Raw genomic sequence first — 14,330 nt, 5'->3', positions numbered from 1 at the left:
CCCGCCCACCTGCAGCTGCCTTCCGCCGTCGCCGCACGCCCCTTTCCGTAGTGGCGCCTCCGGGCGTCTCCGCGAGCTCGGAGTGGGCTCCCGCCCGCATAAAGGGCGCCTGCTTGCACTGGGGTGATGGGCGATTTAGGGGCGGTGGTCTACACCTTGCCGGAGACGCATCCCTGAGGGACGACGCAGGGCAGTATCCCGGGCACACGTGGAGCTGGAGCTGCGCCTGCCCCCGGGAGCCCGAGGTGGGAGGGGCTTCCCCGGGCGCGCCCACGGGGCGGGGCGGGGCGCGGGGACCAATGGGGCGCGCGGGCTGCGGGGGGGGCCGGGCTCCGGGCCTGGCATCCCGGTAGCTGCAGCTGGCTTTTCCGGCACCGGCGCCCCCTCGGCCCGTAGCCGACCCCTCCGGCTCTCGGGGATCGTCCCCGGGCGGCTGCGTCCTCCTGGCGGGTGAGTGAGCGCTCTGCCGCACTCTGGCTGTGGGGATGCGCCTAGCTGGGTAGAGCGGATCTCGGCCCCCTCAAACCGACCCCGGGAGAAAGTGGGCAGGAACCGGTGTCGCGGACGGGCATGAAGACCCACCTTGTGTTGCTGGCCTGTGTCTTTGTTTTGGTAGTCGAGGGGTGTGTTTGGGTTGGTCGAGTTTGGAGGGCGCCTCATGTGGGTGGGAGGAATCTGGTGAGGCTGAGGGGTAAAGGAGCTGATTTGAACTGGGTTGAGGGAGAGGATTGATGGAGGGAGGGGCCTTGGGAGATTTGGAAATTTCTCGTTGCCACGGGTGAGGTGATAATTTGGAGGGGTTAGGATGGGGACAGCTCCGGACTCCGGATGAGGGGGTGAAGAGGGTTTCCTGACCTTAACTCACTTCCCTTTTGGGGGATTTGTTTCCTCTTACACTGCTAGTTGAAAAGGGAGAGTATCTTTGCTTCTTCCCAGAGCCATTGCCATCCTTAGTCTCTGGGATATGGGGGAAGGGGTGGCCCCCAGGAGCTGGGAGGGGACTTGGTACCCAAATGCTGAGGATGTGGAGTCTACCATTGTTCGGGGAAGTGGTAAGGACCAGTCTGCTCCCCAGGAACTCTTGAGTTACTGGTGAGTGAGTGAGTGAGTGGTGTGTGTGTTTCTTGAAGCTCTCCCTTTTGGGGAGGTTTCCAGGTGTTCAGTTGGAGGTGTTTTTGAGGGGCTCCATGGAGCTACTTTCCATTAAGTGACACTGTCTTTTGCAGGCTCATAACCCATTGGTGGCTTCTTCTGCCTGCTCTCCACCATGGCCAGCGAGAATTCTCCTCTGCTGGCCTACCGGCTCCTGGGAGATGAGGGGGTTGCCTTCTCTGCCAATGGAGCTGGGGGTCCTGGAGGGGCATCTGCCCGGAAGCTCTCCACCTTCCTGGGTGTGGTGGTGCCCACGGTCCTGTCCATGTTCAGTATAGTTGTCTTTTTGAGGATTGGTAAGTGGGGTGGTGGGGCTTGCTCTGGGGTGCAGGAGTGTGGGGGAGGGGTGGGACTGGGAAGAGCTTGGGGAAGGGTCTTGGGAGAAGGAGGTGGATGGAGGGCTTGGGGAGAGGGCTCTCTGTGGCCCTGTGTTGAGCTCTGCCCTGGAGGTAGAGCTCAGTGTGATGTGGAGATGTGTGAGCCATCCTGTGACCTGCTTTGCCACTCCTGTCCCAGGGTTCGTGGTGGGCCATGCTGGGCTGCTGCAGGCTTTGGCCATGCTCCTGGTTGCCTATTTCATCCTGGCGCTCACCGTCCTCTCTGTCTGTGCCATCGCCACCAACGGAGCTGTGCGGGGGGGTGGAGCCTACTGTATCCTCCAATGCTGATGGACTGGGGGCTGGGCTCTTCTGTCTTGTAGGGAGGAGGAGGGGCAAGGGTAGGGTGAGAGGGAGGCAAGTTCTAATGAAGCAGGTGGGCTGAAGTGGGGAAGGTGACCAACATGGCCTTTACGTGTATCTTGGTGCTATTCCCCAGTCCACCAGGTGTCTTCCCAGCTGTCTTTGTGGTTCTCCCAACAGTCTTGTCAATTAGGTAGTTCATTTTCCAGATGAGGAAACTGGAGTTCGAGAGTATTAGTGACTCACTGCAAAGTCACATGGCTTGGGTGTGACCGAGCTGGACAGCTTGACGCTGGGAACAATCCCAGTGTGTGCAGGGAGACAGGCTGCAGGGTGCTTTGTGCCCAGGCCCTTCCTCCTGCTTCATTCACTTTCTTTTCCCTTAACACTCACCCTCTGCTTCCACTTTTAGTCATGATCAGCCGGACCCTGGGGCCTGAGGTTGGGGGCAGCATTGGCCTCATGTTCTACCTGGCTAACGTCTGTGGCTGTGCCGTCTCCCTGTTGGGGCTGGTGGAGGCCGTGCTCGATGTCTTCGGGGCCGGTCTGTGTGCCAGGCAGCTCTGCGGGTTTACAGGGTCTGGGATTCTGGGGTCACGAGGGAGAGAGGCCTCTCTCGAAGAGGGCCAAAGTGGTCCATTAGCTTGGCTTTCTTGAGCTCCTACTATGTTCCCAGCTTTAGACATCTAAGAGCTTGTACCGGCCCACAGGCAGCTTACCATCTAGTTGGGGAGGCCAGGCTAACTCCCCTAAATTCAACAGAGCAAGATTAGTGGTATCTACCAGGGAGGGGTAGGATGCTGGGGTACAGTTGAGTAGGGAGGTGGGAAAGAGAGTGTCTGAGGACAGTTAGGCCAAAGAGGGGGTCTGTTCCTGCTTTGATTCATGGGTGGGATCCCTCCTGGGGGGGTCTGGTCTTATAACTCTGTTCCTTCCTTTTTGTAGACTCCGCGAGGTCCAGTGGGCTTCACGTCCTGCCCCAGGGCTATGGCTGGAGCCTTCTCTATGGCTCCTTGCTGCTGGGCCTTGTGGGTGGGGTCTGCACATTGGGGGCTGGCCTCTATGCCCGAGCTTCCTTCCTCACGTTCCTGCTGGTCTCTGGATCCCTGGCCTCGGTGCTGGTCAGCTTTGTGGCTGTGGGGCCCAGGAGCATCCCCTTGACCCCACGGCCTGGCCCCAATGGCTCTTCCCTGCCGCCCCAGGTCGGCCACTTCACTGGTTTCAACAGCAGCACCCTGAAGGCCAACTTGGGTGGTGAGCTGGGTACAGGGGTAACAGGGTTCTCAGGGCAAGGAGCAAGAATGTTGGGGAGGGCAGGGCCCTTGGAAACCCTTGGATGAGAACAGATGTCAGTGAGAATCAGGGGCAGGAGGGCAGATCTCAGAACAGTGCAGATTATTCAAGATCTCTCCAGTGTGCTTGGCCCAGTGGGGCGCGAGAGTGACCACAAGACAGTTCCTGCCTCAGAGGAATTTTGTTTAGTTGGAGAGATAAAATGTACATTCAGGAAACAATTAAATAGCACAATAGGACCGAGCATGGTCCAAATAGATGAGAATCAGGAGAGGAGTTGGGAGGAGGGCTGGGGGCGAGCAGGGATTGCTGGGAGGTGGCCGGAGGTGTGTTGGGGAATTCAGGTAGGAGCGAGAGAGAAGGTGTCTCAGGAAGTGACAAGGATGAAGGCCTGGAGGGAGGAGGGAGGAGAGCAGGGGGAATGATGAGGCCAACTGAGCCAGGACCTGTGATGGGTCAGGGCTGGGGTCTTAGAGTAGGCCGTTAGTGACATGTGAGGAGAGGGTGATGGGGCCATCATGCCTGGGTCCCAGTGAGGGGTACTGACACCCTCTCCTCCCTGGAAACCATCTCTCAGCTGGCTACGCCAAGGACTATACCACGGGGGCCATGATGAACTTCGCCAGTGTCTTTGCTGTCCTTTTTAATGGCTGCACGGGCATCATGGCGGGGGCCAACATGTCAGGTGAGAGTCCCTGCCTGCCGCCCCCTGGGGGTTTGGGGCTGCCACCCTGTGCCCTGGTGGGAGTGCTGAGGGTTCAGGAATGTGGGAGATGGTGGAGGGCTGACGTTTCCCCTTCTGCCCCTCTCCTTCCAGGGGAGCTGAAGGATCCCAGCCGGGCCATTCCCCTGGGCACCATTGTCGCCGTCGCCTACACCTTCTTCATCTACACCCTGCTTTTCTTCCTCTCCGGCTTTACTTGTGACAGGTGCCTGGGGAGGGGGCTGGCCTGGCCCTTGAGAGGGTGGAGTGGAGCGGTGGAACCGCTGGATCACCAAGGGGAGCACAGCTGGGGGGGCGGGTACCCCCCTTGTCGGGATGCAGGGAAAATCGACTGTTTCTCCCTCTGGGGGAGAGAAGGAGCCACTGCCACTGATGGGGTCAGCTGGCTAAAAAGTGGTAGCCAGCCTGTAACCAGAGTTTGCTATGTCTCTCGGACTGTTGTAAGCACTTGGTTTTGGGGGGTGGGGGATGGCTTTCTAGTCAATTCGTATTTCCATAAGTATTTGGTTTCTTGTGCATACACTGTTGGGAATGTCCACCATGTGATTCAATCCAAAGCAGCCTAAAGATAAACCAGTGAATACCGTGTCTTTCCCCTCCGGGCACACATGATGTATTACAATGGCCTTTGAGCCTGGGTCAGCCAGGAATACCCAGGAATACCCAGTTCTTGACCTCATGTAGAGTCAGAGCACTTTGCTTATGGAGGCCCTAGGATGGATGCACCTGCGTCATCTGCATCCTCCTTTCCCTCCCACCAGGACCCTGCTCCAGGAGGACTACGGTTTCTTTCGCGCCATCAGCCTGTGGCCCCCGCTGGTGCTGATCGGTATCTATGCCACATCGCTGTCAGCCTCTATGAGCTCCCTCATTGGGGCCTCCCGCATCCTCCACGCTCTAGCTCAGGATGACCTCTTCGGTGCGCCGTCCCCTACTCCTTGCTCAGCTCTGAGCACACCCTCCCATGTCTGTCTTGGTCTCCACTTGGTCCCAGGCTGACATGTCTGTCGCGTTGTTTCTGTTTGCACAGGAGTGATCTTGGCACCGGCCAAGGTGGTGTCCCGAACAGGGAACCCCTGGGGGGCTGTGCTGTATTCTTGGGGCCTAGTGCAGGTAAGCCTTCCTTTCAGGCTGTCCTTCCCCTTATCCCCTCCTGGTTCTGTTCCTGGGACCAGGGGGGACCTGGGCTTGGGCTGGGAGAGGGAACGAAAAGGCAGGATGCATTGGCATGTGGTGGGGATGCGGGCACGCCCAGCCTCTCGGTCCTTGTCTAGCTGGTGCTCTTGGCTGGGAAACTGAATACGCTGGCCGCCGTGGTCACCGTCTTCTACTTGGTGGCCTATGCTGCGGTGGACCTGTCCTGCCTGAGCCTGGAGTGGGCCTCGGCCCCTAACTTCCGGTGAGTGGAGAAGTTGCCTGTGTCCTCGGACACCCAGGAGGGAGGCATGGGAAAGGCTGAGTCTAGTGGGCTGAGGTTGGAGATGGAGGGCAATGGCAGGCCCTGAGTGCCCTTCCTTTCTCTCCCCCACTCCCAGCCCCACCTTCAGCCTGTTCTCCTGGCACACCTGCTTGCTGGGGGTGGCCTCCTGTCTTCTCATGATGTTCCTCATCAGCCCTGGGGCCGCCGGTGGCTCGCTGCTTCTTATGGGCCTTCTTTCTGCCCTGCTCACAGCTCGAGGAGGCCCCAGCAGCTGGGGCTACGTCAGCCAGGCCTTGCTTTTCCACCAGGTTGGGGGCCTCGGAGGAGGGGGACAGGGAGGGGGCGGCAGTCTGGGATCCCCACCCCGCTCCAAGTAGGCTTCCTTCTGCTGTGGCTGGAATCGGGGTTCTTGTCTGAGAGGTGGTGAGTAGGGACTGCCCTCTTGAGCCCTTCCTCTCCACACCTCACCCCTGGTCCCAGGTGCGTAAATACCTGCTCCGGCTGGATGTCCGGAAGGACCATGTGAAGTTTTGGCGGCCCCAGCTGCTGCTCCTGGTGGGGAACCCCCGGGGTGCCCTGCCTCTGCTGCGATTGGCCAACCAGCTCAAGAAGGGGGGCCTCTATGTCCTGGGCCACGTCACCCTGGGAGACCTTGGTGAGTGGCCCTCTGTTCCTTCCCCAGCCTCCTTCTCCCTCATGTCTCTACAGGCTCTTTGGGTCCAGAGGCCTCATGCTTCTTTCCTGACGACCCTTAAAACCAGCCTGAGCCCTGCCCAGACCTTTTTCTTTGGCCCATTTGGAATTTGGATTTGAGGAGAAGGTGCATGGGTTTGGCACACATCTACTGCCTCCCTTCTCCACAGACTGTCTGCCGTCGGACCCCGTGCAGCCCCAGTATGGGGCATGGCTGAGCCTGGTGGACAGAGCCCAAGTGAAGGCCTTTGTGGACCTCACCCTCTCGCCCTCGGTGCGCCAGGGGGCTCAGCATCTGCTGCGGATCTCCGGCCTTGGTGAGCTACTCCTCCCCGGGTCCCCTCGGCCCCCTCTGTGGCCCCTTTTAATCTCTGCCACCGTCCCCTAGAGAGTAAACCACAGACCGCAGACTCGCAGTCTAGGGCAGATAAGACGCAGGGCTCAGCTCAAAGATACTAGATGGTGTGTGAGAAGGGCCTGGAAGAGACGCTTAAGGACTGGAGATGGGTACCACTGACATTTCTTCTTTTCTGACCCAAAAGTTGGGGTGCAAGCTCTGAAGAGCATGCTGTGTTTCTGGGGACAGTGGGAGAATTCCTCGAGGCTAGGGGCTGCTCCATCAAATCTAGGGCAGATAGTTTCTAATCATCCGACCTCAAGATCACTATGCGCTGATGCGGCTGGTGACAAGATGGTATCTCAGCTGGGCCTTAGAAGGGACAGAGAAAGAAGGCCTGGTGTGACATGAGCTCTGGAGACCGCTGAGGATGCAGGGGGGTGTGGGGCTGATGCGCAAGATTCCCTGCTTTATCATTCTGCCTTAGCACCAAGGCCTCTAGCCGCACACCCTGGCTTTCTCCAAATCTGTGCTGAGCTGCCACCTTCTTTCTCAATCCTGGGTGGTGTTAGTCCCCTCTCCTGGCACATGCTCCCATCTCTAAAGTTCGAGTGTTGGACGATACCCCCCATTCCACGTAAATCAGAACCCTGGACAATGCTCAGGAGAGGGGTGACTAGTTTAATTTGCCAGAGTGGCTGGAGTTCACACCTGCAGAGGTGTTTGGGGGCTGTTGGCAGGCATTATGAGACAGTCCCCGGAGCATCTGAGAGCCTGGTCTCTCCTCAGCCCCACGTTTTGTGAGTGAACCTGTGCCAGGAAACCGCTACTTTCTATGAAATTTATCCTGAGGAAAGTGATTCCAACAAAGGGGAACGATTTCCTCTAGAACTTGATTTACTGGTGGTTTCTGAGCAACCCATTTGTCTCATGAGAAAAAAAAACTTAGGATCTCAGAAACTTTCTGTAAATTCAGCCCTGTTGAGGGTGGGGGTGGGGGGGATTATCCAGTTTCCATTGGTTCAAAAATGGAAAAACCAGGAGCTGTCAGCAGGGACCTGGGGCATTTGCTTCACACAAGGCTCAGAGGCTCAGGGGGTGGGCTCTGCTGCTGGGTGCCTTGTGCTCACCTGCAGACCCCGGTATCTACCCACCATGAGCCTTGGGGCAAATGACTTCACCGCTCTGTGCCTCAGGTTGCTTACCTGCGAAAGGGGTGAGTCAATGGTCCCTACCTCCTAGTGTCGCTTCAAGGGTCAGATGAGTTAAAACACAAAGTGCATTCAACAGGCCCTGGCCTTTGGTTAGTGTGAAGATGGTAGCTGTTTCTTCTCCAGGGATCTTGCTTTGGAGTCACCATGTTTGGGGCTTTGCAGTAGTAGTAGAAACAAATCAGGCCAGTTCTCACCATCCCCCAGCAGAGTCTGGGGTGCTGTTTCCCAGGGGACGGAGCCCACAAGCTTGACTACTGACTACTCAGGGGTCTGGTCTGCCCACTAGACTCAGACCCTCATCTCCCATCATTAAAAGTGTGTTGCTAGAAGCTCGGAGTGGAGGCATCCTACTGCTGTGGACCGGAAGTGCTCATTAGTTAGAACAATCCTAAGGCGAACTTTACGCATTTAAGTCAGGGAGATTAGTCATGTAGGTGCAACAAATAAACGCATGCGAAAGCATCTGGGAAGACGAAAAGTCATTATGCAAACGTTCATAATGTTGCCCGGAGAGCCGAAGCGCAGGGTGAACGCCATGCCTGATGGCTGACGTGTGGCGCTGCCGGCACATACGAGTGGGTGCGTATTAGTGTGGTGTAAACTCAGCCTGTGAGTCTGATTCCTGTCGGTTCCTTCCCACCTCCTCCTCTCTGCCCCCAGGTGGCATGAAGCCCAACACGTTGGTCTTGGGTTTCTACGATGATGCTGAACCCCAGGACCACTTCCTGACAGACCCGGCTTTCTCCGAGGCTGCTGATGGCACCCAGGAGTGTGGGTCCCCAGCCCTGAGCACCCTGTTCCCTCCTCCCCGGGCTCCTGGGAGCCCTCGGGCTCTCAGTCCCCAGGACTATGTGGCCACGGTGGCAGATGCCCTCAAGATGAACAAGAACGTGGTTCTGGCCCGGGCCTGTGGGGCCCTGCCCCCTGAGCGCCTGAGCCGGGGTTCTGGGGGCACCTCGCATCCGCATCATGTGGATGTGTGGCCTCTCAACCTGCTGCGGCCCCGGGGTGGGCCTGGCTATGTGGACGTGTGTGGCCTTTTCCTGCTGCAGATGGCAACCATCTTGGGCATGGTGCCTGCTTGGCACAGTGCCCGGCTCCGGATCTTCTTGTGCCTGGGACCTCGAGAGGCCCCTGGCGCAGCTGAGGGGCGGCTGCGGGCACTGCTGAGCCAGCTGAGGATCAGGGCCGAAGTGCAGGAGGTGGTGTGGGGCGAGGGGGCTGGGACTGCAGAGCCTGAGGAGGAGGAGGAAGGGGACTTTGTGAATGGCAGGCTGGGAGATGCTGAGGCAGAGGCCCTGGCAGGCAGCGCCAATGCCCTGGTTCAGGCCCAGCAGGGGCGCAGCAGAGGAGGAGGGCCCGGTGGGCCTGAGAGTGGGGATGGTGAGGGTGGGCCTGCCACGGCCCTCACTTTCCTGTACCTGCCTCGGCCGCCAGCCGATCCTGCCCGCTACACTCGCTACCTGGCGCTGCTGGAGATTCTGACCCGTGATCTGGGCCCCACGCTGCTCATTCATGGCGTCACCCCGGTCACTTGCACTGATCTCTGATGCCCAGGTCCTGAAGCAGAGAGCACACAGGTCCAGTGACCCGCCCTGATTAGTGGATGTGAAGGGGAAGGGCAGCCTTCTGGCCTGCTCCACATGTGGGGTGTGGAGCCCAAGGGAAGTATTAGGGGATCCTGGGCTGGGGCGTCCTGTCCCTGGGAGAGGGGCTTCAGTGTCCCCACTACGCTGTGGGAGGAAGCTGGCAATCCTCCCCACTGGCCTCCCTTCCTTCACCGGTGCCTTGATGGAGGCTGGGTCTCTGCTTGGACTCTAGGCTACCTCAGTTTCCCCTCACCCAACAGATTCGCAGACCCCTGAGGTTGTGATGTTTTTGTTTGTTTTATTTTTCTAACGGCTGAACATGAATAAAAGACCAAAACACTATGGGCTGGCTGAGTACTGCTGGGGAGAGGAGGGGTAGGTGGGACGGGAAGAGGGAGAGATCTGTATGGGGGAGTGTGGGAAAGAGCAGCGCTGGAGCGTCCCAGCGGTGAGGTGGCCACGTGCAGGACTTGGGGCGCCAGCCTGGGGGCACTGGTAGAAACGGAGGCTGCCAGGGAAAGCCCTCCCAGCTCAGCAGGAGGGGGCTGACTGGGGGAGGGACGGCGGTTTAGGACCTCGGGGGCCACGTGACCCTCCCCCAGGAATGCGGTGACGTCACAGGGGGCGTGGCTGTCCCCAAAATTGGGGAGGAAGGGGAAAAAAAAGCCTGAAAAAGTTTCTTTCCTGGAGTCCCAAACGAGGTGTGGGTCGGAAGCCCAGGGATCAAGAGCAGAAGCTTGGAACTACACAGGGCCCGATCGCTGTCTGGAGTCCCCTGTTCCAGGTCATGTCGGGGCCCACCTGGCTACCCCCAAAGCAGCTAGAGGCTGCCAGAGCCCCTCAGGGGAGAGCGCTCCCGCGAGGCGCCCCGGGGCCGCCGCCAGCCCACGGAGCAGGTAAGGCAGCCCCAGTGCCGCCGAGGAGGCTACCGGCCATTCCGCGCTCACCTGTGCCTCCTGCTTGTCCCTGCCACCGCTTCCCTGAAGCCCTTCCGGCTTCCTGCTCTTCCTGCCCCTCCTGTTCCCTTCTTGGACCCCAGGTGCGGGGGAAGGGGAGAAGAGGAACCCTAGAGGGCGGCCTCCAGAAGTGTCACCCTCCTCTCCTTCCCCATCCCCACCTTGGCTCTCTCTTCCCTCACCCCAGCACTTCAGCCCCACCCCAGGGTCAATTTTTGCCCCCTCCCATCTGAGCAGTGTTACCAGGCCCCGGGGGGACCGGATGATCAGGGGCTGGCCTGGGTGGGGTGCCACGGAGCACCCCAGCGCTCACAGGTGAGAAACTGGAATTGGGGGGTGGGGGGCACTGAGGGTAGGGGCACCTGGGGCAGGTAATTTGAATTCTCTCTGCTTTTGCTTCATCCCCAGGGGCTCCCCCAAGACAGGGGGGCCTTGCGCCCAGGAAGTCTGGATGCTGAGATAGATTCGCTGACCAGTATGCTGGCTGAGCTGGATGGAGGTCGTGGTCATGCCCCACGGCGGTCAGACCGGCAGGTGACCCCTTGGCATGCCCCTGTCCCTCCCTTGCTCCTTGTCTCCTGCCCTCCTCTCCACTCTCTAGTCTGATCCCTTATCTGGATTCTCAGTCTAACACCCACACCCACCCCCCACCCCCGTTGTGAGTGATATACATAGGAGCGCAGAAGGAGCTGGGGCGCCAGAACCTACTAGGTTGTCTGCCTTTTGAGGGTGAGCCCTTGTCAAAGCCTAGTGGTTACCTTGAGGCCGCACACATGGGGGATTCCACACATGTGTTCCCTGGAATGGGTCTGCTCACTCCTGGTCTATGTTTTTCCCCAGGCTTATGAGCCCCCTCAGCCCCATGCCTACCGCATGGGCTCAGGCTCCCTGAAGCCGAATGGAGGGGGTGTTCCGATTCCTCCCCAACAGCTCTCCGTATCCCCCTATGGAGGTCCCACTCCGGCCTCCTATGCCACAGCCAGCACCCCTGCCGGCCCTGCCTTCCCCGTGCAAGTGAAGGTGGCACAACCAGTGAGAGGCTGTGGCCCCCCAAGGCGGGGGGCCTCTCATCAGGCCTCTGGAGCCCTCCCGGGCCCCCACTTCCCTCTCCCAGGCCGAGGTGAAGTCTGGGGGGCTGGCTATAGGAGCCACCGTGAGCCAGGGCCAGGCAGTAAAGAGGAGGCTGTAGGAGGAGGAAGAGGAAGCGGGTATGGACCCCAGGTAAGTCCTGTGGAGTCCTCACAGACAACTGGACTGGATGGGCAGGGGTGGTGTTTAATGTCCTGGTTGTCAGAGGCCTGCGGTATTGCAGTTCTGGGTCCCCCAGGGATGTGGTGCTGGTCCGGAAATATGAGGGGGCGGGGCTAGAGCTGTTCACTGGCTCCTGGAGGTGTGTCCCTAGACCCTGGGCTGAGACCTTCTCAGGTGAGCCTAATGGGTGGAATTGCCTGGTCACCTTTGGGAAGTTTGACAGCACACGGAGCTAGGGGTAGGGCTGAATCCCTGATTCCCTCCTCTCAGGTCCCCCTGAGCCAGCCTCCTGAGGAGGAGCTTGAGAGACTGACCAAGAAGCTGGTGCACGATATGAACCACCCTCCCACCGGGGAGTACTTTGGTGAGCTGACCTGGGGTGGGAAGGGGGCTGGAGAGTCAGAAGGCCAGAGAACCACCTTCCTCCTCTGTGCTGATTGACCCTGTCCTTCCCTGTCCTCAGGGCGGTGTGGCGGCTGTGGAGAAGATGTGGTTGGGGATGGGGCTGGAGTTGTGGCCCTGGACCGTGTCTTTCATGTCGGCTGCTTTGTGTGTTACACGTGCCGGGCCCAGCTTCGAGGCCAGCACTTCTATGCTGTGGAGAGGAGGGCGTACTGTGAGAGCTGCTATGTGGTGAGTAGGTGGGTTGGGGATGTCAGCAGCAGGAGGCAGGGGGCTTTCCATCTCTTTGGCATGACTACATACCAAAGAGGAACAGAGCTCAAAGCTGGGTGGGGGGGGGAGGACTAAACTGACACATAAGGGAGGAATTACAAAAGTCGCTAAATACTGGCTGCTGGAGGGAAAGGACAACAGTCCCTTACAAATGTGAGATATTTTAAAATTAAGGGAATGTATTTAAAAAAAATTTTTTTTAAATGTTTACTTATTTTTGAAGGAGGGGGGTAGGAGCAGAGAGAGGGAGACACAGAATCTGAAGCAGGCTCCAGGCTCTGAGCTGTCAGCACAGAGCCCAATGCGGGGCTCAAACTCACAATGCAAGATTATGACCTGAGCCGAAGTCGGATCCTTAACCTTAGCCACCCAGGCGCCCCAAGAGAATGTATTAAATTCCCACACCACCACTCCCGTGGAGCAGCTATTACTACTGAGGGAAACTGAAGCTAAGACTAAATCACTTACCCAGGAGGCTGCTGTGCTAAGACTTCTAGTCAGATCTGTTCAAGGCCACTTTTCAATGAATCCCTTGCAGGGGGGCTACATAAACAGATGGGTGGGCCATCGGGCTTCCCTGGCCCCAAACTTCCCACCCTCCTTCCTAATAGGCCACCCTGGAGAAGTGCTCCACATGCTCCCAGCCCATCCTAGACCGGATCCTGCGGGCAATGGGGAAGGCCTACCATCCTAGCTGTTTCACCTGTGTGGTGTGCCACCGTGGCCTGGATGGCATCCCTTTCACGGTGGATGCCACCAGCCAGATCCACTGCATTGAGGACTTCCACAGGTCAGGCTGGGTCTCCCCCCTTTGTCTCAGGCCATTTGGCCCTCCCCATCTTCCCCATTTCTCTTTCATGCCTCAGCACCAGTTTCCCACCCCTGGCCTGGTCTCTTTCTTGTTAACATTGCTCTCTTTTCTCAGATCCTAGACCATACCCCTGGTCTCTCCCATTCCCTCACATATCTCACCTTCTCTGGGCTCCATGGTTAGTCTCCTCCAACCCTGGGGCTTGACAGCCTCTTTGGTTCCCTACCACCTCAGGAAGTTTGCCCCACGATGCTCAGTGTGTGGTGGGGCCATCATGCCTGAGCCAGGGCAGGAGGAGACTGTACGAATCGTTGCTCTGGATCGCAGTTTTCACGTTGGCTGTTATAAGTGCGAGGTCAGGGGGCCTGGGCAAGGGGAAGGGGGTGGTTCTTGGGGTCTGGGGTGCTGGGTATGGTAGGACCCAGGGATCTAGGCCTGAAAGCTGTTGCTTCTGTCTCAACAGGAGTGTGGGCTGCTGCTCTCTTCCGAGGGTGAGTGTCAGGGCTGTTACCCGCTGGATGGGCACATCTTGTGCAAGGCCTGCAGTGCCTGGCGCATCCAGGAGCTCTCAGCCACCGTCACCACTGACTGCTGAGTCTCCCCAGAAGCACCTGTTGCATTCTCCCACCCTCCCTGACATCTACCTTTACAACTTTGTCACCAAACGCTGTCTCCTCTTCTTCCAATCATGAAATAACAACCCCTCAAGAGTTTCTAAAACCCTTTGAAGTGTGTTGTCTCATCTGATTCTCACAGCAGCCTAACACATGCACAACCGTTGTGCCTGTGTTTTTATAGAAGTGATCTCAGATTGCATGGTTCCCAGATACCAGTGCCAAGATCAGAGCCTGGATCTTCTTAGTCCTAGTCCTGGTTTTTGACAACTATATACACTGTACACTCTTGCAAACGTAGTTTGGCATAAAGACACCCCTTCTCCCCATGCTGGGAGTGAGCCTGCAGCAGGCTCCAGGGAGGCAGCATCTCCTACTCTTAAACCTTCACATTCCACTCCCCCAACAACCATTTGAGTGTTGTTATCTCCCGGGTGGTGCTGCGCAAGCCAGACTCCACCTGTTGATCAAGACCTCAACCTACAACCCATCCCAACCAAGCATTGTTTGGGTATAAAACAGATTTGCCGGTTTCGCTTACAAGACAGAATGCCTTTGTTGAAATACAGCAGTCACAGGGCTTTGTATATGGCGCATACTAAGGCAGCAAGAAAGCCTGGTTCTTTGCTGCAGCACAAAATGGTGGGAGATGCTTTAAAATGGTTGCTCTATCCCCCTAAACGCCTGCACTCCCCAACTCCCTGCCCTGCGCCAGGAGAAGGGGAAAACCGCCCCGGATGAGGTCAGGAGGCGCCCCGAGCAGGGTGGTTGGGGGGACAACTGGACACGAACTGGTTTGATGACCCCGGACACATCCGACGGAGAGCGACCTTCGACCTTAACGAGAAGAAGCGCTCCTGCACGCCCAGAAGGCTCAACCGCCCTGCCGAGGCCTCGCTTGGTCCACCTCGGCTCCCATAA

At 58.2% G+C, this 14,330-nt stretch overlaps 2 protein-coding genes across 4 annotated transcripts; both read left to right on the top strand.

Moving 5' to 3' along the window:
• Positions 1-46: 46 nt before the first annotated feature.
• SLC12A9 (solute carrier family 12 member 9) lies at positions 47-9,444 on the top strand. 3 transcript variants are annotated; one of them, XM_077758594.1, is made up of 14 exons: positions 47-245; positions 1,227-1,448; positions 1,669-1,803; positions 2,245-2,376; positions 2,778-3,086; positions 3,703-3,810; positions 3,943-4,054; positions 4,611-4,768; positions 4,880-4,962; positions 5,124-5,248; positions 5,385-5,577; positions 5,750-5,924; positions 6,133-6,279; positions 8,174-9,444. In XM_077758594.1, exons 2-14 carry the CDS (start codon positions 1,268-1,270, stop codon positions 9,061-9,063), a joined length of 2,748 nt encoding a protein of 915 aa, XP_077614720.1. In that variant the 5' UTR covers positions 47-245; positions 1,227-1,267; the 3' UTR covers positions 9,064-9,444. The 3 variants fall into 3 exon arrangements, with proteins under 3 accessions (XP_077614720.1, XP_077614719.1, XP_077614721.1); XM_077758593.1 differs by lacking the exon at positions 47-245 and adding an exon at positions 343-450; XM_077758595.1 differs by lacking the exons at positions 47-245; positions 1,669-1,803; positions 2,245-2,376 and adding an exon at positions 343-450.
• Positions 9,445-9,527: 83 nt separating this feature from the next.
• On the top strand, positions 9,528-13,515 carry TRIP6 (thyroid hormone receptor interactor 6). Its single transcript, XM_077758596.1, has 9 exons — positions 9,528-9,998; positions 10,246-10,373; positions 10,467-10,592; positions 10,899-11,279; positions 11,580-11,673; positions 11,773-11,942; positions 12,596-12,774; positions 13,030-13,150; positions 13,259-13,515. Exons 1-9 carry the CDS (start codon positions 9,890-9,892, stop codon positions 13,388-13,390), a joined length of 1,440 nt encoding a protein of 479 aa, XP_077614722.1. The 5' UTR covers positions 9,528-9,889; the 3' UTR covers positions 13,391-13,515.
• Positions 13,516-14,330: the final 815 nt, after the last annotated feature.

The sequence above is a fragment of the Crocuta crocuta genome, unplaced genomic scaffold (assembly GCF_008692635.1).
Source record: "Crocuta crocuta isolate KB4526 unplaced genomic scaffold, BGI_CrCroc_1.0 scaffold273, whole genome shotgun sequence".
NCBI classification, from domain to species: Eukaryota; Metazoa; Chordata; class Mammalia; order Carnivora; family Hyaenidae; genus Crocuta; species Crocuta crocuta.
This window is presented reverse-complemented; position numbering and strand designations above follow the sequence as displayed.

Bases quoted from the DNA above. Each gene is read 5' to 3' on its own strand.
- SLC12A9 (XM_077758594.1), top strand. From the start codon at position 1,268: ATGGCCAGCGAGAATTCTCCTCTGCTGGCCTACCGGCTCCTGGGAGAT. The intron at 4,769-4,879 runs GTGCGCCGTCCC...CTGTTTGCACAG, and splicing joins AGCTCAGGATGACCTCTTCG to GAGTGATCTTGGCACCGGCC. The intron at 6,280-8,173 runs GTGAGCTACTCC...CTCTGCCCCCAG, and splicing joins GCTGCGGATCTCCGGCCTTG to GTGGCATGAAGCCCAACACG.
- TRIP6 (XM_077758596.1), top strand. From the start codon at position 9,890: ATGTCGGGGCCCACCTGGCTACCCCCAAAGCAGCTAGAGGCTGCCAGA. The intron at 10,593-10,898 runs GTGACCCCTTGG...GTTTTTCCCCAG, and splicing joins CACGGCGGTCAGACCGGCAG to GCTTATGAGCCCCCTCAGCC. The intron at 11,674-11,772 runs GTGAGCTGACCT...CCCTGTCCTCAG, and splicing joins TCCCACCGGGGAGTACTTTG to GGCGGTGTGGCGGCTGTGGA.